The sequence below is a fragment of the Carcharhinus amblyrhynchos genome, chromosome 18, assembly GCF_965287045.1.
Source record: "Carcharhinus amblyrhynchos chromosome 18, sCarAmb.v2.hapA, whole genome shotgun sequence".
NCBI lineage: Eukaryota > Metazoa > Chordata > Chondrichthyes > Carcharhiniformes > Carcharhinidae > Carcharhinus > Carcharhinus amblyrhynchos.
The window spans coordinates 36,542,546-36,569,718 of record NC_137341.1 but is presented as its reverse complement, the minus strand read 5'-3'; the positions used below and the strand labels follow the sequence as shown (position 1 = coordinate 36,569,718).

Below are 27,173 nucleotides of genomic sequence, written 5' to 3'. Positions count from 1 at the left end.
CCTTTATAGCAAGGGGTATAGAGTATAGGAGCTGCCATCTAATGCTTCAGTTGTACAGAACGTTGGTTAGACTGCATTTGGAGTACTGCGTCAAGTTCTGGTCACCTTACTACCGGAAGGACGTGGAGACTCTGGAAAGGGTGCAGAGGAGGTTTACCAGGATGTTGCCTGGCATGGAAGGACTGAGTTACGAGGAAAGGTTGGAGAAACTGGGACTTTTCTCCTTGGAAAGACGGAGATTGAGGGGAGACATGATAGAGGTATATAAGATACTGAAGGAAATAGATAGAGTCAATAGTGAGAGCCTGCTCCCTAGACTGGGTACAATTACGAGAGGTCATGATCTAAGGGTGAGGGGGGAGAAGTATAATTTGGATGTGAGAGGAAGGTTCTTCACACAGAGGATCGTGGGGGTATGGAACGCGCTACCGAGTAGGGTGGTGGAGGCAGGAACGTTGGACTTGTTTAAGGTTTACTTAGATAGACACATGAGCGAAACAAGGATGGAGGGTTATAGTAGGGGGTTAAATAGGGTCAGAGCCTCGGGAGACACCGGAAATGCAGACTTATATGTTAACGTTTTTGTCTTTTTATTCCGCAGGTGGAGGTCCACCTTGTTGTCAAACAAGTGGCATGCACATGGTGGGTCGTGCGTGGGCTGCTCTTGGAGGTTCCGGGAGTGGCCTAGTACTTCGTGTCGGTGTGTGTGCTTGATCCTGGACTGGTAGACGGGCGCCGCAACAGCTCGGTGACTAGCACTGCTAGCTGTGCAGATACATGGATTTGGGCCCGTGTCCGTGGGAGTTTGCGCATTCTCCCTGTGGTTGCGTGGGTTTCCTCCGGGCGCTCCGGTTTCCTCCCACACCCCAAAGATGTGCTCTTAGGCTGATTGGTTTATCAAATTGACACTATTCTCCCCTGAATCTGGCTAAGTCAGGGGTTCCACTCGCAGACACGCAGGGCAGGGTAGGTGTAGGAGGATGCGGCGGCCTGGGCTCGTTGGGCCGAAGGGCCTGTTTCCCGTGCTGGGTTGTTCTTTGTTCTTGTTCTTTGTCAGAGGTGCCATTTTTCAGAGAAGACAGGAGGGCATTAAAAAAACGCATAACAACATAAAAAGATCAAGGATATCCCCAGTGTCCTGTCCAATATTTAGCTCCCAAACAACATCACAACAAAGCAGAAATTGTCAAGATGTGTGGGTTAGATTGATAAGCTATGCTAAATTAACCCTAGTGTCGGGGGATTAGCAGGGTAAATATGTGGGGTTACAGGAATAGGGCCTGGGTGAGATTGTGGTTGGTGCAGACTCTATGGGCTGGATGGCTTCCTTCTGCACTGTAAGGATTCTACGGATTCTATGTTGCAGTTGTGGGACTGTGCTATGTGCAAAAGGGCTGCTGCATTTCCTACATTACAATAGTGATCATACTTGGAAAAAAGATTTCATTGGCAAAAAAACCTGTTTAGGATGTCCTGTGATCACAAAAGGCACTATATACGCAATTCATTTCTTTTGCAACTTGGAGTTCACGGCTTTCTGAGGCAGAGCTCCACATTTTTAAACATTTGTGTTAAGATGATGTTCTTAAGACTTTTTGCTTTGACATCAACTGAACTTAAACGTGAAGACCAAATTCCTTTGTTTCAAATAGCCCCTCCTTGAAAAACGAATCAGTCTCTACCCACCTTCTATTAATTCAGACTCCTGGGATGAGAAGATTGACCTACGAGAAAAGGCTTAGGAGGCAAGGCCTATATTCCCTAGAACTGAGAAGAACGAGAGGTGATCGAATTGAACTATATAAAGTTCTTAAGGGATTTCAGGAGAGCAACTCCCCTGGCTAAAGAATCTGGAACCAGAGCGCACAACCTCAGATTAACAGATTGGAGATGAGGGAAAAACTATTTCACTTGAAAGGGTTCAATTTTTTGGAACTCTCCACCTCAAACAGCTGTAAAGATGCTCAGTGGTTGCTCATATTCAAGACAGAGGTTGATAGATTTTCTTTTTTTTAAGGTACCAGGAGGTATTGGGAACTGATATGGGAATGGTGCAGGGAGGTGAAGTGGAGGTAAGAACATAAGAACTAGGAGTAGACCATTCAGCCTATGGGGTCTGCTCAACCTTCTAATAAGATTATTAAAGATAAGATCTGACTATGGCTTTAACTTCATTTTTCAGCCTGCACACCCCCACATCTCCTCATCAAAAAAAAACCTTTGATTCACGTGAAGCTAAATAATCAGTCCAACTCAGCTTTGAATATATTTAATCACCCACTTTCCACTGGTCTCTACGTAAGAGAATTCCATAGATGAGCATTCCTCAGATAAGAAATCCTTTCCCATCTCCACATTAAATGGGAGTCTCCATTATTTTGAAACTGTACCCATCTCCTACCACCCCTTCCCAAGATCCAGAGGAAATATCCCTTTTGCAGCTACGCTTCAAGCTCACTCAGAAACTTGTGGTCTAGTAAGATCACTTGTCATTAGCATCGCAAGCTTGAGAGACTGAATGGCCGCTTCCAGCTCCTTTTGCCGTGTTAGATTGGAGAAATGAATTCAGTTATGTGCAAGTTGAAACTCAGCATCAACAATTCTGAAAGAATCCCAGGATTATAAGGCTAAACATTAGACATTTAGGCACTAGATTAGAAATTGCATATTCAGCTACTGCCAGGAGGTTAAAAGTGCACAGAAGTTAAAACTGAGAAAAAAAATTGGGGAACTTACCTCTAAAAACCTAAACATCACAGACAAAATATTTTTTGTGTGGGAACGCAAATGCTCATTTGTTGGAATTCTGTGGATGATTTCAAGGACAAGCTTCCGAACTTGCTAGAAATATACAAGTTAGCAAAGAAATTAATTATTAGAACAAAACATACTGGTTTTATTGCATTCAAATACGCTTTATAAAAATTACAACTATTACGGCATAGCATGGATTTTTACAAAATAAAATAGGATTGCCTGAAAAGGTTCTGAACAAATTGCTACATCTGCACTGGTTATTGGCGAGACCACACCTTGCATGCAGTTTTGGTCTCCATATTTGCACTGCCCAAGAGGCAGTTCAGACAAGGTTCACTGGCTTGATTCCTGGGATGAAGGGCAAAGGGTGAGCAGGTTGGTCAGTTACTCATGACCAGAACTCTCCGGTCATGCATGCCCCCGCACTGTGGCTGTCAGCAAAAATGGAGAATTTGGCGCTCAGCCAAATCTCCGTTCACTGCAGCAAGCACTGGAGAATCCCAGCAGCAGGCGAAGTCAGAGGATTCCAGCCACTGTCATTTAGAATAATGAGAGATGATCTCATTGAAACGTAAAATATTCAGGGGGCTTGACTGTTAGGTTATTTAGTGTCACAAGTTGGCTTACATTAACACTGCGATGAAGTTCCTGTGAAAATTCCCTAGTCACCACACTCCGGCGCCTGTTCGGGTACACTGAGGGAGAACTTAGCATGGCCAATGCACCTAACCAGCTCATCTTTTGGACTGTGGGAGGAAACAGGAGCACCCAGAGGAAACCCACGCAGACACAGGAAAAACGAGCCGGGAATCGGACCCAGGTCCCTGGCGCTGTGAGGCAGCTATGCTAGCCGCTGTGCCAATGTTTCTCCTGCTGGGCAATCAAGAATTAGGGGGGCACTGTTTAAAAATAAGGGAATTCCCATTTAAAGCCGAGATGAGGAGAAACATCTTCTTCCAAAGGCTCACTCATGTTTGGAATTCCCTTTCACAGAGAGCAGTGGAAAGTGAGTCATTGAATATATTCATGGCTGAGTTAGACTTATTTTTGATCAACAAGGGATAGTGGGAGCATACAGGAAAGTGGAGTTAAGACCATAATCAGATCAACCACAATTTTATTGAATGGCAGAGCATCCTAGACGAGGCAAATGGCCTAATTTTTTTATATATTAATTCGTGGGATATGGGCTGCACTGGCAAGGCCGGCATTTATTGCCCTTGCCCCAAGTAACAAGGTGAAGGTGAGATGCCTTCTTGAACCACTATAGTGCATGTGGTGGTGTTGTTAGGGATGGAGCTCCAGGATTTTGACCCAGCAACATTGAAGGGATGGTGTTGTAGTTCCTAGTAAGGATGGCGTGTGCCTTGGAGGGGAACTTCCAGGTAAAGGTATTCCCATGCACCTTCTACTTTTCTTATTTTAGATGGTGCTGGTCGTGAATTTGAAAGGTGATGTCGAAGGATCCTCAGTGAGTTCCTGCAGTGCATCTTGTAGATGGCACGCACTGCTGCTACTGTGCATAGGGGGCGGAGGGAGTGAATGTTTGTGGATGGGATATCAATCAAGCGGACTGCTTTATCCTAGATGGTATCAAGCTTGAGAGTGTTAGAGCTGCACTCACTCAGGCAAGGGTGATGTTATGAAATTGTGCAACAATTTTTTGACTGCAAATGCAGATTGCTGGCCATTTAAAACAAGTCAGAAAGGACAGTTCATGCAAAAATTCACAAAGGAAAAATCTTCTGCACAGGACGTAAAATTAATTCTACAAACTGAACAAGAAACAGCTGGATCTTAAAGAAATCGATTTTATAGATGTCATTCTACAGCCAAAACATAAATCAATTTAACAAGTTTCTCATGTACGCAGTTATTGAATGTTATTACACAGGGGCAATAGTGAAATTTGGCAGCAACATCAGGGTCTTGCACAGTGAAACACACAAGAGGTTAAAAGCTATAGATCTAAAATAAGCAGCCCAGCAATAACTACACTATTATTTGGACAACAGTACAAGACAAGTTGCGACAGCTCAAAGGCAATGGTCAACATACAGGAGGCAGCCATTTGGCACATCCTGCCGATGCACTCCTGGAAAGAGCTATCTAATTAGTCACACTCGCTCCCTCTTTCTCCACAACCCCACAAATATCTGCCTTTCAACTGTTTATCCAATCCCCTTTTGCAAATCGTGTTACCAACATCCCCTCAGGCAGAGCATTCCGCATCATAACTTGCTGTCTAAAAATATAACTCATTTTCCATCCCAATAACCTTTTGCCAATAGTCTTAGATCAGTGCCTTCTGGTTCCTGGCCACTATTGCAAAAAATGTTTCGCTGTGACAACTATTCATAGACTATGAAAGTTGATATGGAGTATATATTTTTAAAATGCATATAAAGCCAAATGAATTGCGAGCTCGAATAGTTCAATTCTTTATGCTGTTAAAACTAGAGGAAGGAGAAAAAAAATGATGTTCGCTGGCAGTGAGGGGAATCTGTGGTTAACGCATTAATTTACTTTGCAGAAGTTATTGTAAATGCTTGATTGCCATTGTAAAGCACAGAGCAACTGCTTTGACCTTGCATCAACCTGAACCGAGACTCTGGCATGCAACTAGGTGCAGTCATGCATTACAACTGCTCACTGGGACCTAAAGCAAGGAGCTCAGTCAAATCCTGCGCAATAATGCTGGAATTCTAAACAAACTCATTAAGTATACCACTAATTACTGTCAAAATCTATCATATAAAGATGAGCAGTTGCTGCCCGACTGATTGGTGAGCTGAAGTTTATTAAGCCCTATCTACAGGTGGCTCGCCCTGATTGAAAAAACTAAATAATTCTCATACAAATCATTAATGCACAGTTGGTGGCTTAAACAAAAGAGAATGGTGCAAACTTTCATTTATCCATGTTATTACCTTTACACGAGTCATCTGTTTGGCCAAAAGGGCTGAAATATACAGTGGCTGGGGTGGAGATGATATTTCTTAATGGGAAAAAAAAGTTTGTTTCTTGTGATGAATACCCACAATAAAGAAAAAGCAACTGAATGAAGCACTTCTGAGTCAGTCACCTGGGGAGGCGAAACATGCATGGCACCTCCATCACATACCTGGGCAGATTTTTCCTGAAGGAACTGCACTTCTCCATCTTGCAGGAATGTGAGAAAACGGGGAATGATGTGTTCCAGGAAAGTTGAGTATTGTGGTGAAGTTGTGACGTTCTAAAAGCAAGGGATATTACAGATGTTATTTATAGTCTACAAGAAAATCTCAAAGAATAATAAACCCAAGATTGCAACTCTTCAAAGCGCAATATTAAAGAGTCCAAAATTCTCAACAGCACCAACCCCACTGAAGGAAATGAATCATTGTGTTACTTTCTCTTTGAGCAATGAATGTTGAATTGCAAGTAATGCATTTGCACAGCTCCCCAGCTTAAATTTCATTCTGGCGGAAGCTAAAACATTACAATGCACATGGAAATATCAATACCACCCAAAACTATGTTCTTAAGATGCATAATTCACAGAAGCAACCCAAGTTTACAGCTGACTTCTGTTAACACAGGCAGAATAGCGCACAATGGTGTTTGCACAGTTTAATCAATAAAGGAATTTAATAGAAACTTCTTTAACCTGTGAGTGGTCAGAATGTGGAACTCTCAGTCAAAGGGAGCAGTTGAGGTGAAGGTATGGATTCATTTGAGAGAAAACTAACACAACATAAGAACATAAAAAGTAGGAGCAGGAGTAGGCCATCTAGCCCTTCGAGCCTGCCCCGCCATTCAATAAGATCATGGCTGATCTGAAGTGGCTCAGTTCCACTTTCCCGCTTTCTCCCCATAACCCTTAATTCCCTTGCCTACCAAAAACCTATCTACCCATGACTTAAATATATTTAGCGAGGTAGCCTCCACCACTTCAACGGACAGAGAATTCCAGAGATTCACCACCCTTTGAGTGAAGAAGTTCCTCCTCAAAGCCATTCTAAACCACTCCCCCAACCCCCACCCCCCTTATCTTGAGGCTGTGCCCTCTAGTCCTGTTGTCTTTTCTGATAAACTAGATAAACACATCAGGGAGACAGAAACTGAAGGACATACTACAGGGGAGACGATAATCTAGTGGTATTATCGCTGGACGATCAATCCAGAAACTCAGCTAATGTTCTGGGGACCCGGATACGAATCCTGCCACAGCAGATGATGGAATTTGAATTCAGTAAGAAAACAAAATCTGGAATTAAGAATCTACTGAACATTGTGAAACAGTCGGCATGGTGGCACAGTACTTAGCACTGTTCAATTCTGGCCTCGGGTCACTGTGTGTGGAGTTTGCACATTCTCCCCATGTCTGCATGGATTTCCTCGAGGTACTCCAGTTTCCTCCCACAGTCCAAAGATGTGCAAAGGCTAAATTGGTCAGTGTCAGTGGGATTAGCAGGGTAAATATATGGGGTTACGGGAAAAGGGGCTGGGTGGGATTGTGGTCAGGACAGACTCAATAGGCCGAATGGTCTCCTCTGCACTGTAGGGATTCTATGGATACCATACCATTGGCAATTGTTGGAAAAATCCATCTGGTTCACCAATATCCTTCAGGGAAAGGAAATCTGCCATCCTTACATGGTCTAGTCTACGTGTGACTTCAGATCCACAGCAATGCAGTTGACTCTCAGTTGTCCTACAGCAACTAAGGATGTGCAATAAATGCTGTGATATGGAGATGCCAGCATTGGACTGGGGTAAGCACAGTAAGAAGTCTCACAACACCAGGTTAAAGTCCAACAGGTTTATCTGGTAGCACAAGCTTTCAGAGTGTCACTCCTTCTTCAGGTGAGTGAGGAGTTGTGTTTGCAATCAGGGCATATATGGACACAAACTCAATTTCCAAGATAATGGTTGGAATGCGAGTCTTTACAGGTAATCAAGTCTTAAAGGCACAGACAATGTAAGTAGAGACAGAGGGTTAAGCACAAGTTAAAGAGGTGTGTATTGTCTCCAATCAGGACAGTTAGTGAGATTTTGCAAGCCCAGGCAAGTCATGGGGGTTACAGATAATGGGACATGAACCCCGGATCCCGGTTGAGGTGGAACTTGGCTATCAGTCTCTGTTCAGCGATTGTGCGTTGTCGTGTGTCATGAAGACCACCTTGGAGAACACTTACCTGAAGATCAGAGGCTGAATGCCATTGACTGCTGATATGTTCCCCAACAGGAACAGAACACTCCCGCCCGGTGATTGTCGAGCAGTGTTCATTCATCCATTGTCATAGCGTCGGCATGTTCTCCCCAATATACCATGCTTCAGAACATTCTTTCCTGCAGCGTATCAGTAGACAATGTTGGCAGAGTCGCAAGAGTATGTACCGTGAATCTGGGTGGATGGTGTTCTCACGCGAGATGATGACATCCATGTCAATGATCTGGCGTGTCTTGCAGAGGTTGCTGTGGCAAGGTTGTGGGGTGTCATGGTCACTCTTCTCCTGAACCTTAATCTCTTAGCCATCTTTAACCTGTGCTTAACCCTCTCTCTACTCACATTGTCTGTGCCTTTAAGACTTGATTACCTGTAAAGATTCGCATTCCAACCATTATCTTGGAAATTGAGTTGGTGTCCATATATACCCTGTTTGTGAACACAATTCCTCACTTACCTGAAGGAGGAGTGACACTCCGAAAGCTTGTGCTACCAAATAAACATATTGGACTTTAACCTGGTGTTTTGAGACTTCTTACAATAAATGCTGACCAACCAGTGATGCCCACGTCCCATGAATGAAGTTTTAAAAAATTAATGGGACTAGATGAAGAGGCATGGGAGGAAGCTTGTGTGGAGCGTCAACACTGGCATGGCCCAGTTCAGGCTGAATGGTCAGTCTCTGAGCTGTAGGTACAAAGGAACTCCAGTTTGCTTCCTCACTTTAACCAGGAATTTTAAACACTATCATAAAACAATATATTAAATTCAGGAGGATCACAGACAAAATGATTTTTCAAGACCAACAATGGAAACTTACTTCAAAATTTTCACTGACTTCTTGCATCATTTTCAATTTGGTTTCATCAGCTGCAAAAAAAAATTAAACAGAAATCGCTTAGGACTGAAAATAACAGTCGACTTAGTTTCCAACTATATGGTATGACAGAAGCAATCAGATCTTATCAGTTTTACTAACATCGCCCAAAACAGAAGGCAGCTTCACAATCATACCAATACATTCACACTGACACCCGCAGACAAGGACATACTCACTTTCATGCACGCACACATGCAGAGCCACCTTCTAAAATATTCAGCAGGGCTCTAGCAGTTTGTCTCCATCATTTTGCTTCTGTTTTGTTTCATTCTGTTAATGATCATAAACAGCTATCATTCTTTTCTTAAATGAAGCAGTGTATTTCTCAATGTTCTAATTTGAATCCCATTTAACTCCACTCCCTAAGGCTCTTTTTAAAAAAAAGTCTTGGCCTTAGAAATAGTGGCCAGCGCCATTGTGCAAAATCTTTATAAATCAGCAGTGAGACCTCAGCAGGCATGTCTAATTTTAGGAAGGATGACAAGGCCTTGGTGAGGCTGGAGAGGGAAAATTACTAGAATGATATCAGGCTTGAGTGGCTTCAATTATGTGGAGAACTGGAGAAGCTGGGACTGCTCTCATTAGAGCAGGGATGTTAAGACAGATGCTAACAGAAGTGTTTCAGATCAAGCGAGGTTAACAACGGACAAACTGTTTCCATTGTAGAAGGATCAGTAACCAGAGGACTGAAGTGGCCAAATAGCGTTTCTTTTTTAAATCCAGCATCCCATGATATTGGGAATACCCTGCTTGAATGGGCAGTGGAAGCAAATTCAACAGTAACTTTCAAAAGAATTACTCATTAGACCCACTCCTCAGGAGAAAAATTTGCAGGGCAATGAGTGAAGAACTGAGGAGTGGGACTAATGAGTAACTCTTCCAAACAGGAATGATGGGCCAAAGGATCTCAAAGAAAATCACAGCACAGGAACAGGCCCTTCAGTCCTCCCAGCCTGCACCAACCATGTTGCCCAACTCAACCAAAACCCTTCTATTCTCAACTCATTCATGTACTTGTCAAGAGGCCCCTTAAAAGTCACTACCTTATCTGCTTTCACTATCCACCGTGTGCTGCAAGATTCTATAATTTCATATTCAAATATTCCAGGATAAATCAGCACTATGACATCACAGGCAAAGTATGTGTATTCGAGCTGCTCAGCTGCAAACTACACTTTGGAATTAATCCAAATTGCAGAGCCAGTGATCCCCAATGTAAATGTCAAGACATTTGCATTTCTTCCTCGTAACTGCACAAAAAATTCCTTTAAACATTAGGACCACGTGCCATGGTGATGCTCCCCCGCTTTAATAACTGTAACTCTGAAGTACAAATGCTATAGCGGTTACAACTGAAGACACTTCAAATTAACCAGTTTGCCAAAATCTTCCACGCGATATCAAACATACAGGTGAAATGCAGTTAGAAACAGAAAATCACAAGTAAACAGTATATCCCCATCAGAGCCAAATCCAGAGTCCAGCAGCCCTCCAGTACGGCTCAAAATATCCGACACCGACTCATTAGAGTTACAGAGCTGGAAGTTAAACCTCTGAGTTACAAAACATAAAACTTCACCAGTTCCCATCCCTTCCAAATTATAACAAACCTCACACTATTATCCTTTCCATCATTCAATCACTCCACCCCTCTACAAGCTGCTCCCATTTGTCCTTTTCCAGCTCTCTTTTTCACTCGCCCTGTTTTGCTTCAAATCTCAAATGTCACCCAGTTCTCAAAAAGGCAGTTGGCCTGAACCGCTAATGGTGTTGCTGCTTAATTTGCTGACTATTTTCCAGTATCCTCTGCTTTTATTGTATGAAAGAAACCAACAGCAATTTCAGAGACCAGACTGCCAAAGGAAAACTGGTCCAATTTCTGATAGATCACTGCAGTGGCCTCTCTATGAATTTTTTTTTAATTCAAAAGGACTAACTTTACTGACTTGTACCTGACATGCTGGGGCAAAGATGGCCGGTGCAGCCCAATGACTACAGCTCAATTCATTGACACTTTCACAACGTTGACACAGCACATCCCATCATGACAAGATGGCATTATTAGAACATTTAAAACAAAAAGTCATGAATAAATCAAATTAAACAGAAAACTACAAAATGGACTTATTTCTTTACTGGCCATTGTTTTCTCCAGTCACTGACACAAACACTGATGTTCAATCTTGTCAAATCCCCCCTAACACTGCACATGATTTTTTATCACAACAAATTACCAACTAAACCAGGCACTTTCTCTATATCAAGGACACAGAAGTAACAACAGATTTCCACAGGTTAAGATTTCTCATGCATGGAAGCCAGGGATCAGTGGCATACTACAGGGATCCATGCTGGGCCCCCTATTGTTCATCATTTATATAAATGACATAGATGACTACTTGGGGTGGTGGGGGTGGTAGGATAAGTAAGTTTGCCAATGATACAAAAATTGGCTGGGTGGTTAACAGTGAGGTTGAGCGTCAGGAGTTACAGAAAGATAATAGATGAGACGGTCAAATCGGTGGGTAAGTGGCAGATAGAATTTAACCCTGAGAAGTGTGAGGTGATATACTTTGAAAGGAGTAATTTAACAAGGAAGTATACTATGAAACATCTGATACTGGGAAGGGATCTTGGTGTGTTTGTCCATAGATCTCTTGAGGTGGAAATAGGGTGGTGAAAAAGACATATGGCACACTCGCCTTTATCAATTGGGGTATAGATTACAAAAGCAGGAAGGCCACGATGGAATAGCATAGAACTTCGGTGAGGCTACAGCTAGGGTACTACATGCAGATCTGCTCACCACATTATAGGAAGGACGTGAACTCACTGGAGGGAGTGCAAAGGAGATTCACCAGATGCTGCCTGGGCTGGAACAGTTCAATTATGAAGAGATGTTGGATAGGCTTGGGTTGTTTTCTCTGGAGCAGAAAAGACTCGGGGACAACCTAATTGAAGTGTTCAAGATTATGAGGGTCATGGACAGGGTGGATAGGGAACAGCTGTTCTCCTTCGTTGAAGGATCAGTTAGAAGAGGACATAATTTAAAAGTGACGGGTGGGAGATTTGGGGGGGATTTAAGGAAAACTTATTTTACCCAGAGGGTGGAAGTGGGAGACTGGTGGAGGCAGGATGCCTCACATCATTTAAGAAGTACTGGGATAAGCACTTGGCATATCATGACATTCAGGGCTGTAGGCCAAGTGCTGGCAAGTGGGATTAGGTGGGCAGGTCAGGGCCTTTCCTGCGTCAGTGCAGACTCGATGAGCCAAAGGGCCTCTTCTGCACTGTAGAATTCTGTTTCACAATTATAAACCCAGCTCTTTAAAAACTTCACAGATAAATTTGGAGCGGCACAGTAGCACAGTAGTTAGCACTGCTGTTTCACAGCTCCATGGACCTGGGTTCGATTCCCAGCTTGGGTCACTGTCTGTGTGGAGTTTGCACATTCTCCTTGTGTCTGTGTGGGTTTCCTCTGGGTGCTCCGGTTTCCTCCCACAGTCCAAAGATGTGCAGGTTAGGTTGATTGGCCATGCTAAAAATTGCCCTTAGTGTCCTAAGATGTCTAGGTTAGAGGGATTATTGGGTAAATTTGTGGGGATATGGGGTTAGGGCCTGGGTGGGATTGTGGTCGGTGCAGACTCAATGGGCCAAATGGACTCTTTCTGTATTGTTACGTTTCTACTTCTATTAACCTGTACTGGTGTCAATTATGGCTCAGTAAACAGCACTTATCCCTGAGTCAGCAGATTATGGATTCAAGTCCCACTCCAGATATTGAAGTATAAAATTTAGGCTGAGACGTCCAGTGCAACTGCTGAGATAGTTCTGCAGTGCCAGAAGTGCTGCCTTTCTGGCAAGATGTTAAACTGAGGCAGATCCCACCTGCTAGATATCAAAGATCCCAAAGCTTCGTTTCAAAATAAAACAAATTCGCTTTTAATGTAGCAGTCAGGTACAAATTTTTTTTCAATTGTTCTAGAAAATCTAGAAAAGACAACAGGGAGCGAGTTTTGCCACACCTGCAGCTACATTAAACCCAACACTCCTTAGAAAGTATACACTAGTCTTGGACAGATGTGGCACAGATTTGACAGACCGCTAACACAATTTCAAGGATTAGATCATAAGAGATGGAATAACTGTATTTCACAGAAAATCAAGGATGATTTGATCGCAGCTTTTAGCGTTTTGCAAAGGGACTGAAAGGACAAATGGAGAAACTGGGGTGTGTGGGGGGGTGCGAGGAGGGAGGAGGGAGCAGGGAGCAGGGAGCAGGGGTGCGGAGAGAAGAGAGGGGGAAAGCATGGTTAGGGGCATTAAGGGATGCAGATGTAGAGTGTTAAGATAAAGATCATCCATAGTGTAATTCTATGGCAGGAAAGGCTCAGAGACTGAATGTTCCTAGATACCAACAGCAGGGCAATTCTTCCCCCCATCCCTGCCAATATCCATCATTCAACCAACATCACCAAAGCTGATCATTGTCTCATGTATTGTTTGCGAATTAAATCAGCAGTTTATTATTTAATTGATGATTAATTTATTTTGAAAACAATTTGCTTTTATGGTGTGTGGACTCAGTATCAAAGGCTGCCCACATGCTTTCTGAATGTAACTACCCCAGTTAATGATTCAGTGCCAGTTTGGGGGACTCACTGAGACAGCAGAGCAAACTCCTTGGGAAAGCCAAAATAAAAGCAGCAAATGCTACAAATACTCAGCAGGTCAGGCAGATCCCATGGAAGCAAGGAATGTGGGGTTAACGTTAATGGTCAATGGCCATGCATTAGAATTTGGGGGTATTACGGATAAATACTTCTCAATTTACAGACATAACTGGGTTTCAAAGTAAATGAAACAAATAAATGACATTTTATTCCAAGTTGCAAATGTTTCAAATTATGAAACCTGTCAGGAGGAAGGGAGTCAGGGGAATAAAAAAGTCTGTGCTTCGCTGTACAGAAAACAATTAAATAACAGAACTGATAATACTGCAAGGCACAATGAAGGAATGACAAAAGAAATTAAAAGATGCATCAGAGGCCCAGAGGAAGTATAAATAGTTACAGCAGAATAGCAGAGGTGGAGGGAAGCTGGGCTGGCTTTGGAGTACAGCAGGAGACAGTGATGGGGGGACCCAGGAGTGCACAGCAAAGGCAGGCAGAGCGTAGCTGGCAGCACATAGTACTGGAACACGACAGTGCCAATAATCTATTCTAATGATGTGCAGGAAACCGCAGCACGACATCAATAAGGATATATGTGACCTGTGGGAAGATGGTGGAGCTCACTGGGGCAGAGATAGCAGTGTTCTCTTCTGTGGGAACTGGGTTTGTACCCCACTCTTAACTGCTGGCTGTCATCATCCAGAGACCGGCTGTGGTGTGAGATTAGAAGCACACAGACCAGCTTTGGTGTGGGACTGGAGTCACAGAGAGACCGGCTAGGACAGCACAGTGGTTAGCACTTCTGCCTCACAGTGCTGGGGACCCGGGTTTGATTGTTGGTTTGGGTCACTGTCTGTGTGGGATTTGCACATGCTCACTGTATCTGTGTGGGTTTCCTCCTGGTGCTCTGGTTTCCCCCCACAGTCCAAAGGTGTGCTGGTTAAGTGAACTGGTCATGATAAATTCTCCCTCAGTATACACGAACATGCGCCGGACTGTAGCAACTAGGGGATTTTCACAGCTTTGCAGTGTCAATGTCTACTTGTGACTAATAAACTTTGACCTTACTTTGGTGTGGGGCTGGAGTCACACAGAGGCCAGAGCAATTAATGATAGGTTTCCTTCTCTAAATGACATCACCGAACTAATCAGATTTTCGACGACAACTCAACATGGCCACTTGCACCCATACCAACTCTTTTCATTCACAATCTCTTTTAAAGCAAATTAAAGTTCACAAACTGCCAGGATACAAGTTAAATACTCGTCCAATAATTGAGAGATTAATAGAGATACCATGCTTATTACACGAATGTAGAATTACAATCATCCTCTTCAGATTTGAATCTTATCGATTTGCCCAATGTTGCAAATGTTGGAACAGATTTCCCCTGCTCCCTTTAGATCTTACTGCTGCAACCCCGCACCCCACACCATCCTCGGCCACAGCCCCCCACTGTCCCCACCCGTACATCCAACACCTACACCCATTCCAGAGTCTGTCCGGAGATGTCTTCTCAGACCTGAACTGGTCACCAGTTGACTGCCTGGATGACTTGACCCCAGGATTTCCTGTCCAGCATCAGTGGGGACTTATCCAGCGTCATTTTGGGGAAATCAGTCTGGTACGGTTCGAATTGCAGTTTCACAATGATGAAAGCCCCAAGGTGAAAAAAAACATGGCTGCAGTTTGCTTGGCACAACCTGCTTCGAAATGCTACTCAAAGAGTTTAGATCATGTTTTAAATGAAATCCAAGCTGACAAATTCCAGTGCCTGGCAGAGGGAGTGCCACCATGTCTGATATGCCATCTTTCAGACAACAGTTAAAGAAAGACTGCCCTCCAAGGCAGGCTAAAAGATCTTGCAATCCCATCTCAAAGGGTATGCTGGTAGGTATCCCATTTGATTGGCCTGGCCAAGATTTATCCAGCAGAGAGTTGACAGAAATTGCACAGGGACCATCCGGTTCCAAGATGTCAAACAAGAGCAATTTTGGTTTGTCATATCTGACAGATTCATTTTGTTATTTCTGTGGCTTTATACAAATCCAGCTAACAAGTGTTATTTCTGTCATTTTAACACTGCTAATTTATATTTTACCATTTTCAGTGTCTAAAAAAATTGTATGGTTGTGTAATCTCTGTTGCTGTGGCTTTAGCCTCTTGGCCAGTTTATCCAGCAACATTTAGTGGTATAATTGTTAATGGTTACCAAATCAAGGCAAGGAGATGGAGTTGATATAACACAACAGCCATGAGCTAACAGAATGGCAGAACAAGGGGCTGAATGTCCTCCTCCTGTTTCCAGTTCTTTCCTTACACCTTTACAAACTTGCAGTGATCTAAAATAATGCTGAAAGTTGAATAACTCACGTGTGTTGCTGTCAGTGAGAGCAGCCACAAATTGGAGGTATTTCTTCATCAAAGTGGTCTGGTCTACCACAGCCCCTGGTGTTGCCACGAATGCCATTCTGCTCAACGGTGCAGTGCCAACAGATCTGGCAGGAGATTTCTCCCACCAGTACAGTTGAAAAGCAATCACAGGTCACCTGCAAATAAAACTGTTTTAGAATAGATTTACAACAAGGTATTGAAATCCCTTCTCTCTGGCAGAGACCGTTCCTGCATTTCAGTGGTGAAGATGAGTGGGGAATGAGATGGGGCAGCTGAGATGGTGGTGGGGGTGGGGGGGGGGGGGGGGGGGGAGGGGGGAGGAGGAGGAGGAGGGGGTGGGGGCGAAGAAGGGGGGACAGCGGGGGGGAGATGGCGTTGGTTTTGTACGAGCAGATGGAGGTGGTTTGGGGGAATGGGGTAGTTATGGGGGGGATTGGAGGGGTAGTTTAGTGAGAGTGATGGGGGGAGAGAACGGCGGGGGGGGAGAGAGAGGACGGCGGGGGGGGGGGGGGAGAGAGAGGACGGCGGGGGGGGGGGGAGAGAGAGGACGGCGGGGGGGGGGGGGAGAGAGAGACGGCGGGGGGGGGAGAGAGAGGACGGCGGGGGGGGAGAGAGAGGACGGCGGGGGGGGGAGAGAGAGGACGGCGGGGGGGGGAGAGAGAGGACGGCGGGGGGGGGAGAGAGAGGACGGCGGGGGGGGGGGAGAGAGAGGACGGCGGGGGGGGGGAGAGAGAGGACGGCGGGGGGGGGGAGAGAGAGGACGGCGGGGGGGGGGAGAGAGAGGACGGCGGGGGGGGGGAGAGAGAGGACGGCGGGGGGGGGGAGAGAGAGGACGGCGGGGGGGGAGAGAGAGGACGGCGGGGGGGGGAGAGAGAGGACGGCGGGGGGGGGAGAGAGAGGACGGCGGGGGGGGGAGAGAGAGGACGGCGGGGGGGGGGGAGAGAGAGGACGGCGGGGGGGGGAGAGAGAGAGGACGGCGGGGGGGGGGGAGAGAGAGGACGGCGGGGGGGGGGAGAGAGAGGACGGCGGGGGGGGGGAGAGAGAGGACGGCGGGGGGGGGAGAGAGAGGACGGCGGGGGGGGAGAGAGAGGACGGCGGGGGGGGAGAGAGAGGACGGCGGGGGGGGAGAGAGAGGACGGCGGGGGGGGAGAGAGAGGACGGCGGGGGGGGAGAGAGAGGACGGCGGGGGGGGAGAGAGAGGACGGCGGGGGGGGAGAGAGAGGACGGCGGGGGGGGAGAGAGAGGACGGCGGGGGGGAGAGAGAGGACGGCGGGGGGGGAGAGAGAGGACGGCGGGGGGGGAGAGAGAGGACGGCGGGGGGGAGAGAGAGGACGGCGGGGGGGAGAGAGAGGACGGCGGGGGGGGAGAGAGAGGACGGCGGGGGGGGAGAGAGAGGACGGCGGGGGGGAGAGAGAGGACGGCGGGGGGGAGAGAGAGGACGGCGGGGGGGGAGAGAGAGGACGGCGGGGGGGGAGAGAGAGGACGGCGGGGGGGGAGAGAGAGGACGGCGGGGGGGGAGAGAGAGGACGGCGGGGGGGAGAGAGAGGACGGCGGGGGGGGAGAGAGAGGACGGCGGGGGGGAGAGAGAGGACGGCGGGGGGGGAGAGAGAGGACGGGCGGGGGGGGAGAGAGAGGACGGCGGGGGGGGAGAGAGAGGACGGCGGGGGGAGAGAGAGGACGGCGGGGGGGAGAGAGAGGACGGCGGGGGGGGAGAGAGAGGACGGCGGGGGGGGGGAGAGAGAGGACGGCGGGGGGGGGAGAGAGAGGACGGCGGGGGGGGAGAGAGAGGACGGCGGGGGGGAGAGAGAGGACGGCGGGGGGGAGAGAGAGGACGGCGGGGGGGGAGAGAGAGGACGGCGGGGGGGGAGAGAGAGGACGGCGGGGGGGGAGAGAGAGGACGGCGGGGGGGGAGAGAGAGGACGGCGGGGGGGAGAGAGAGGACGGCGGGGGGGGGGGGAGAGAGGACGGCGGGGGGGGGGGAGAGAGGACGGCGGGGGATGGAGGGGGGGATGGGGGGTGAATGGTGGGGGGAGGGGGGATGGTGGGGGGATAGGGGAGGGGGATGGGGGAATAGGGGGATGATGGGGGGGGATAGGGGGATGGGGGAGGGGGATTGGGGGCGGATAGGGGATGGGGGAATAGGGGGATGATGGGGGGGGATAGGGGGATGGGGGAGGGGGATTGGGGGCGGATAGGGGATGGGGGAATAGGGGGATGATGGGGGGGGGGGATAGGGGAATGGGGGGGGGGATGGGGGGGGATAGGGGAATGGGGGGGATAGGGGAGGGGATTGGGGGGTAGGGGGAATGGGGGGGATAGGGAATGGGGGGGATAGGGGAGGGGGATTGGGGGGGTAGGGGGAATGGGGGGGGGGGCGGGATAGGGGATGGGGGGGGGGATGGGGGTCTTCCCAATTTCTCTACCTGAGCGCGAGCCCGGCGCCGCACGGACTGCCCGCCAACCGCCTCACCCCACCACACTGACCGGCTCCCTCCGCCATCGCTGTGAAATTCCCCCACCGCCTCAGACCCAGCCACACGGCCTTTACCCCGGCCTGGCATGCTACAGCGGGCTCTCGCACTCCCTTCCGTCCCGACCGGGCTCTTTCTCCATCGCTGGCTGCACAATAACCCGGCACTGATTCTTCCCGGCGGAGGAAACAGCGACTCGCGGAGCGGCGCTGAGACCATCGCACTCGATGGTCTTCTGACGTCATCAAAGCGCGACGTCGGGCGCAGAATTTTGAAGAAACTTTATTGACAATTGTTCCTTTTGGTTCGGGGCATTCAGGTGGCAATGTGGCTGTGGTTCATCTGTCAACTACAAGAATTGTTTGGGCAGCTGATGTAGCGGGCAGTAGAGAGGATTGATGAGCATATCGGGTCTATGTGCTGTAAATGGATTTGAGGAAGACGTTTAGTAAAGTGCCACATAATAGGCTTTTCAGCCAAGTTAGAAACAAATGAGTAAAGGGGACAATGGGAGCTTGCATGCGTATGAAGTGACAGAAAACAAATAGTAGTGGTCAGCAACTGTTGCTTTGGACTAGTGGAAGAAATAGGAAGGTGGTTCCCATGGAGCAATGTAGAACGTAGAAAAACTACAGCACCAACAGGCCCTTCGGCCCACAAGTTGCATCAGACATGTCCGTACCTACTAGGCTTACCTGTAACCCTCTTTCTTACTAAGTCAAATATCTTCTCAGGGCACAAGAGAGGTCAGAACTTCTCAGACCATGATTTGGACACTTTATTGCATGAGGTTGAGTAAAGGAGAGGTCACGTTTTAGGTCATGAAAATTCTCAGTTATCATTAAGATTCTTCTGCCTTACACACCTATAATGATTTCAAATTTAACTTCTGTTTTGCTATTTCAATGAAACATTTGTATACAAAATATGTAGATGTTTTGTTTCAATAAAACAGTAGAATTTTGTAAACTTTAATGGAAAACATTTAACAAAAATAATGGTTTAAATACAAAGCTGTGATGCAATGTTAACATTTAACAAAACATTTTATTTGAGCAGCTGACATTTAATTGCCTCATCTTTTCAAAATCCTTACATAATATATTTTTCTCTTTAACCCACAGATCAATAAAGTATTTTTATACATTAACACAATTGTTCTGTTGTTTTTTAAACAAGGAAGTAAGGGAGGGGGAGATATGAGGAGGGTTAAAGAGGGCAGTGGAGGGTTTGGACATAAAATTGTACATTTTATATGTTGCCTGACTTTTCTGCACCTTTGTCAAATCCTCAAAAAATTTGAGTTAAGAAACCAAGCTAAAAACGTGATGTACCAGCGGTGATGAAACATGACTCCAGATTTTCAATCTGCACTGGATTCTGCAATACCCAACATACAGAGAGTTTACATCAGTTTACAGGAGACCTGCATATGCCATCTTAAAGATTACACTTTCCTAAAGCATTTGAAATAGCCAGGTTGCACACTTCCCACAATAAACGTCGAACTCTTTCCACCAAGAGGCTTTGGAGGATCAACATTGCATCAGGGAGACTCTTAAAATTGCAATGAACACTGATTAAAATACATAGCAAAATCCAAATGGACTTTAGCTGAAACTTATTGCAGACACTAACATTCACCTTGAACATACTTTTTATTGGAAATAGTATGCCATGACAATGCTGTAAAAAGAAATTTATAATTTTTTTCCTTTGTGCGCTACGTATATTTTAAGAATCTATCTAAAATATTCACAAAAAATTAACCCACCCAAAGAGCATCTGCTGCCTCTACTCACTGCACCAAGACCAGAAAAAAGTGTGTAAGTAAATAAGTACAAATACTCACCTATCATCAGGGCAAGTGAGGGAAGTTAGGGAGAGACTGCAGCGTAGTGCTTTAAAACCTGTATCTTCACAAAACCAAATCAGAGGTTTCAATTTGGTGTGCTTCCAGCACGCATTGTGTTGGGGCTTCCATATTGTCCCAATGCACATGTGCTGTGCACAATCCACTGAAGTTAGGATTCGGGCCAGAAGTTAGGGGCCAATAATTTTTCTTAAATAAGAGGACCAAAACTGCTCAGTGTACTCCAGATGTGGTTTCACTTGTGCCTTGTACAGTTGAAGCAAGACTCCCCTACTCTTATGCTCCAACCCCACTGAAATAAGGGCAAACGTTCCATTATCCTTCTTAATTACCTGCTGTATCAGCATGCTAGCTTTTTGTATTTTGTGCACAAATTCCCCAAGTCCCTTTGTGCTGCAGCTTTCTGCAATTTGTCTGCATTTAAATAATATTCTGTTCTTTTGTTCTCTCTTCCAAAATGGACAACTTCCATTTTCCTATTTTCCAACTTTTTGCCCACTTACTGAACCTATCAATATCTCTTTATAAATTGTTTGCGTCCCCCTCACAATTTGCCTTTCCAATTATTTCTGTGTCTGCAAATTTGGCTACAGTACATTCAATTCCTTCCTCCAAGTCATTAATATATGTTATAAATAGTTGTGGTCCCAGCACTGATCCCTGTGGAACCCCATTGGTTACAGGTTGCCAACCTGAAAAAGAACGCCTTATCCCCAGTCGCTGTTTCCTGCTCATTAGTCAATTTTCTATCCATATCAATATATTACTTCCAATAGTATGGGCTCTTATGGCTTAACCTTTTAGGAGGAATCTTGCCGAATGCCTTCTGGAAGTCCAAATACAACACGTCTACTGGTTCCCCTCTACCTTCTTTGGTCGAGACTTCCTCAAAAAACTCTAATAAATTAGTCAGACATGAAACCCTCCTCCTTGCATTAGCTTTCCGGTCACATATTCATCTGATATATCCTGTTATCCTGACACTGATGTATATCACAACCACTGGTTGTTCACCCTATCCCTCCAGAATGATGGATGCCAATCTGAGACATTCTTGACCCTAGCACCAGAGAGGCAACAGACCATCCCTGTGTCTTGTTTGCAGCCACAGAAATGTCTGTCTGTTCCCCTTACAATTGAATCCCCTATAACTATTGCATAACCACATTTTCTCCTCCTCTCCTGCGCAGCAAAGCCACCTGTGGTACAGTGAATTAGGTTGTTCTGCTCTCCTGAGAGGCCATTCCCCCCAACAGTATCTAAAGCAATCTATCAGTTTTGCAGGGGAAATAGAAAGGGTCAAGAGCTTCAAGCCTCTATGTGTCCAGATCACCGACAACCTCTCCTGGTCCCCCCATGCCGACACTACAGTTAAGAGCGCCTCTACTTTCTCAGAAGACTAAGGAAATTTGGCATGTCAGTTACAACTCTGAACGTCTATCGATGCACCATAGAAAGCATTCTTTCAGGTTGTATCACAGCTTGGTATGTCTCCTGCTTAGCACAAGACCACAAGAAACCAGAAAACGGTCATGAACGTAGCCCAATCCATCACACATGTCAGCCTCCCATCCATTGACTCTGTCTACACATCCCATTCCTCAGCAAAGCAGCCAATATAATTAAGGAACCCACACACCCTGGACATTCTCTCTTCCCCCTTCATCCATCGGGAAAAAGATACAAGGGTCTGAAATCATGTACCTGACACAAGAACAGATTTTTCCTGCTGCCATCAGACTTTTGAATGGACCTACCCGGCATTAAGTTAGCCTTTCTCTACACCCAAGCTATGACTGTAACATGACAATCTGTGCTTTCTTGTTTCCTTCTCTATGAATGGTATACTTTGTCTGCATAGCATGCAAGAAACAATACTTTTCACTGTATGCTAATACATGTGACAATAATAAATCAGATCAAATCAAATCAAATCAATGTCACAGGAGAGTCCTGTACTGCCTGCCTGGTCCTCTTATTCTAGCTGGTCGTCACCCATTCCCTTTCTGCCTATGGAGTCTTAGCATGCAATCTGACCACCTCTCAATATGTGCCATCCATGATACTCACCACCTCACAGATACAATGCAAAGAGCACCTCTTCCCCTTGGCACTGAATTCACAATGTGCTCCCAATTGCCAATACCCCACTCAGTCTGGCAGTCTCCTCTCCCACTGCTCATGTGCAAGCTCACTGATCATTTGCTTCTAATACTCCTTCTCTTAAATAGAGCTGAGGTGAGCTGAGGTTAAGCTTTAACAGTTATTAACACCTATCGAGGTCCTAATCTGGCTTCAGATGATTGGCAGTTAACTGCTGACTCAGCTACCTTGTCAACATTTAAACTAGACTTACTGAACTTACAAAGAAATAAAGAGAAATTAAAGAGAAAGACTGACCTGTTCAATTCACACTGTGCTCCAACTTCCCATGTCCACACTCACTCTGGCTGTGTCCCACTCAGAATGTGCTGTCTCCCACTGCTTGTATGCACGCTCACTGATGGATATGTGGGTGAGACAAATATGCTCATTCTGTTCTGTTTGTTCAATGATTCTACTCTATTATGCTAATGTGATGACACTGTGTCTTTAAGAAATGTATTTGAGCTGTGTTCTTGTGCAGGATATTTCGAGCAGTTTCTTCCATTTTATCAGTGCTGTTCTGTCTATAACTGGTAACCTCTATTTTTGCTACAACAGCATAACTGTTTCAAATGGCTAGTGTTGGTTATAATCTGAATGCTGTTCTGCTGTTTTCCCCTGGGATTTTGCAGAGTGGGGCTTGATTGGGATGATTGGCAGTTATGGTCATGTGACAGGGAAGCTGGGATTACACAGAATATTCAAGCAAAGGAACAGCATGGTGGCACAGTGGTTAGCAGTGCTGCCTCACAGCACCAGAGACCCGGGTTTGATTTCCGGCTTTTTTTTGGAGTGTGCACATTCTCCCCGTGTCTGCATGGGTTTCCTCTGGGTGCTCTGGTTTCCTCCCACAGTTCAAAAATGTGCCAGTTTTGTTGATTGGCCATGCTAAATTGCTCCTTAGTTCTCGGGGGACATCAGAGAGATTAGTGGGGTTATGAGGATAGGGCCAGGGTGGGATTGTTGCCGATGTAGGCTCAATGGGCCAAATGGCCTCCTTCTGCATTGTAAGTATCCTATGATTCATAGATGCTGATTTTTTAAGTTGAGAGACCACAGTGTCTCTCTTTACCCCTCTCTGAAGAAGGAGACTGGAATCTGCCAGGAAATGAGTTTCTTTCTTGGAAATTCTGCTGTGTGGCAGTAGGTTTTTCTCTGAGATCTGCTGTCTGGATCCCTGTCCAAAAGTGTTAAAATATTGAAAATTCACTATCATGTCAGCATACTTGTTTTTGTGCTACCTAATTCTGAAGAAGGATACACGTCTATGGAACATTGCTTTAAATTGGATCAGAGAATGCAAGCTGTTCAGGGTTATACTTTGCCAGTCTAAGTATTTTAATTGGTAGAAGTCATACTTAATCTTTCTGGTATATTCTAACTGTGTTCTTAAATAAAGTTTGTTTTGATAAAAGCTTCTTAGTGGGTCACTTGAATCATACCTGGAGTGAAATACTTTATGATCCTCCCAATGCCAAAGTCAAATGTAAAAGTTGAGGTATAGGCTAATATACCTTGGTGTTTCTGGTCTGGGCCTTAACACTCAGAAAAGGATTGTCAAAAGCATTCTGCAGGGAACAGGCCCTCTCAATGTGAGAGCTCTGACACAAAAAAATGCTAACTAAAACCAAACCTGGGATCACTTGTGTCAGGTGTACCCCAATAGACACCGCACCAGATTTCTTTTTTGCTCAGGAAGCAGGAAAATGATTGCTTTGTTTTTAAGCACCTTTGATGTACCTGGCACAGAGAGATCAGGAAGGAACTTTTCCAGTGCTTTATATGACAGCCTCTGAACAATGTTGTTCCATGTTGGGTCCATTCTGTCTTAATCAGTGGCAGAATGAGATAGAATGACTCATTTACCTATGGGTCTCAGGATATTCTGAAGAATCTACAGCTAATGATATACTTTTGAATTGGAGGTGATGGTCTCGTGGTATTATCACTAGATTATTAATCCAGAAACTCAGTTGGTATTCTGGGGACCCGGGTTCGAATACCACCATAGCAGCATGTGGAATTTGAATTCGGTAAAAAAATCTGGAATGAAGAATGTACTGATGACCATGAAATCATTGTCGCTTGTCGGAAAAGCCCCATCTGGTTCACTACTGTCCTTTAGGGAAGGGGAAATCTACCATCCTTACTTGGCCTGGCCTATATGTGAGTCCAGAGCCATAGCAATGTGGTTGACTCTCAACTGCCCTCCAAGGGCAGCTAGGGATGGGCAATAAATGCTGGCCCAGCCAGCAAAGCCCATGTCCCATGATTGAAAAGAAACTTGGTGACCGATTTGTGCACAGAAAGCTCCCACAAGTAGTACTATCAAAATAATTCTTTTTCTAGATGTTAATTGAAAGATAAAGAGCATTAGGGAAAACTACTCCTCTTCAACATCGTGCCATGGGATCTTCTATGTTCACTTGACAGGGCAGATGGGACCTCAGTTGAATTTTCATTCAAGAGTTGGCGCACATTCAACACCACCATGCACTGATGTTGCAGCCCAGGTTAAGAATGGGAATTGAAACCACAACCTTTGGCTCAGAGGCCTGGCTGTAAAGCATGATTGCCAATAATTCAAGAGGTTTCATCATGTGGCTTCACACTGCCCACCACCTCATCTGAACAACCAGCCCTTTACAATTTCTGATATGTTTAAAAGTAATGTGAGCACATTCAAGGGAAGTTTAAGAAACATGTGGTGCAGCTCACAGCAATGCCCTGAAGGTTGGCCACTAGGAGTGAGAATCCCAGGAGAGGCGTTCCTCTCCTCAGAACCACCCCTAATTCTGGTCCCATCTGGAAAGAGCTCAGAAAGGAAAAGTATCCACCTTACTTCCTGAGGAAACCATGTTGTAGGTCAGATGGGGCAGAGACTTGCTGCCTGCAAGCCTACCCCAAAACTACTACCGCTTATCCCTCTGGCACCCCAGATCCACCAAAGGAGCCAAAGGATTATTGGCACAAAAATGTTTTGCCTTTTAACTTACGCAGCAGGTTTTCTACATGTCCATTGTATTCCAGGCCACAGCACTAATGTTACTGGATGAGTAATCCAAGAGATGTTGCAATAATCAGAGGGGTGTGAGTTCAAATCCCATGCAGGACAATTTGAATTTAACTTTCTTTTAAAAATTTCAAATTAAAAAGTCAGGATCTTTTAAAGTGACTTTCATAATGCCCTAAAAATCCCAACGGGTTCACTAAAGTCTTGTAGGGAAAGAAATCTGCTGTACTGACCCAGTCTAGGACCATATGTGACTCCAATCCCACAGCAGCATGATTGACTCTCAACTACTCCCTGAAGCAACCTGGCAAGATGTTCAGTTGTATTGAGGTCAGGCCAGCCAACTAGGGATGGACAATATATGTTGCTACTGATGCCCAAATTCTGACAATTGAAAATAAAACTTCAATTATCTCTTGTGTAGTCCTGTTGGAAGTGTGGGCTGTATGAGTTCATCCTTAGCCTTTCCAGCTCGACTTCCCTCCCCACTACACCATCCTGAGTAATGGGGGAGTGCTGATGGAGAGGTGGGAGGAGGGCCACAGCTTGGTGAAGCCAGGACTGCCCAGGAAGTGTGAACCTATGCTGCCTTTAGCTGTGCTGGATCAGTGATGGATCCTCCTGGGGAACAGGCACCTGGGGAAGGTAGCAAGATCAGGTGGAGTCAATGCCCTGAGGACAGCTGTACTTACAGAGAAGTGTCACCCACTGCAACTCCCCTACTGCACAGTCAACAACAACAACAACTTGTATTTATACAGCACCCTTAGGATCCCCATGCGACTTACAGGAATAACATCAGACTAAATGCACCACTGATTCACATAAGGAGACATTGGGACCAGTGATCAAAAGCTCGGTAAGGAGATAGGTTTTAGGGTGCATCATGAAGGAGTATTGAGAGGGGGAGGGAATTCCAGAGCTCCAGACCTTCATCACCAATGGTAAAATAAGGGATCTTGGGAATGTACACAATGTTGGAGATGTGCAGATATTTCAGAGGGGTTTTTTTTGTTTACTCATGGAAGGTGGGAGTTACTAGCAAAGCCAACATTTGTTGCCCATCCCTAATTGCCCTTGAAATAAGTGGCTTGCTAGGCCTTTTCAGAGGGCATTTAAGAATCAACCACATTGCTGTGGGTTGTCAGGTTGGACGAGGTTGCAGAGATAGGCAGAAGTGAGGCCATGGAAGAATTCAAACAAGAGGATGAACATTTTAAATTTGAGATGTTGGTGGATGGAATGTCAGTGCAAGTTATGAAGGATGAATGGGTTGCTGTGGGCAACAGATGCTGATTAAATTATAGATCATACCTAATAGAGAAAAAAAGGATTACATTTAGACAGTAACATTTCTGGCCACAGGAATCCTAAAATTGGTGTAGTGTAGGAAATTCAGCAGCTAATGTACGCACAGCAAGATCCCACAGCAGGAATGTGACTTGAATCTGCTTGCGGTGTTTGCTGAGGGATAAATAGTGGCCAGAACACCAAGACTGGTTGTTTGTGTCAGATTGGGAAGGCAATGTGGGTCTCCATCTGGCATCTTATCTGAAAGACAGCGCCTCTGACAGCATGGCATTCCTTTACTATTGCGCTGGAGTGTCAGCTTAAATTTTTTGACGTTCGAGTCACTGGTGTGGGACTTGAAGCCACATCATTCTGTTTGAGGTATAGCTGATCTTCGTTCATGGAGGGTGGACAATGGGTGGACAACAAAGAGAGGATGGGAATCAAAAAACAGAAGCTGGAAA

The 27,173-nt window shown here is 45.8% G+C and overlaps 1 protein-coding gene across 5 annotated transcripts in view; it reads right to left on the bottom strand.

The window, feature by feature from the left end:
• trrap (transformation/transcription domain-associated protein) overlaps positions 1 to 18,389 on the bottom strand; it is a 219,792-nt gene extending 201,403 nt beyond the window's left edge. For all 5 annotated transcript variants that reach the window (XM_080206827.1, XM_080206829.1, XM_080206830.1 and 2 more), the window contains exons 1-5: positions 18,341 to 18,389; positions 15,897 to 16,072; positions 8,790 to 8,839; positions 5,882 to 5,992; positions 2,737 to 2,841 (exon numbers count right to left, since the gene is read on the bottom strand). In XM_080206827.1, coding sequence (XP_080062953.1) covers positions 2,737 to 2,841; positions 5,882 to 5,992; positions 8,790 to 8,839; positions 15,897 to 15,993 — 363 coding nt within the window. In that variant the 5' untranslated portion in view covers positions 15,994 to 16,072; positions 18,341 to 18,389. The remainder of the gene's footprint in view (positions 1 to 2,736; positions 2,842 to 5,881; positions 5,993 to 8,789; positions 8,840 to 15,896; positions 16,073 to 18,340) is intronic.
• Between the last annotated feature and the right edge of the window lie 8,784 nt (positions 18,390 to 27,173).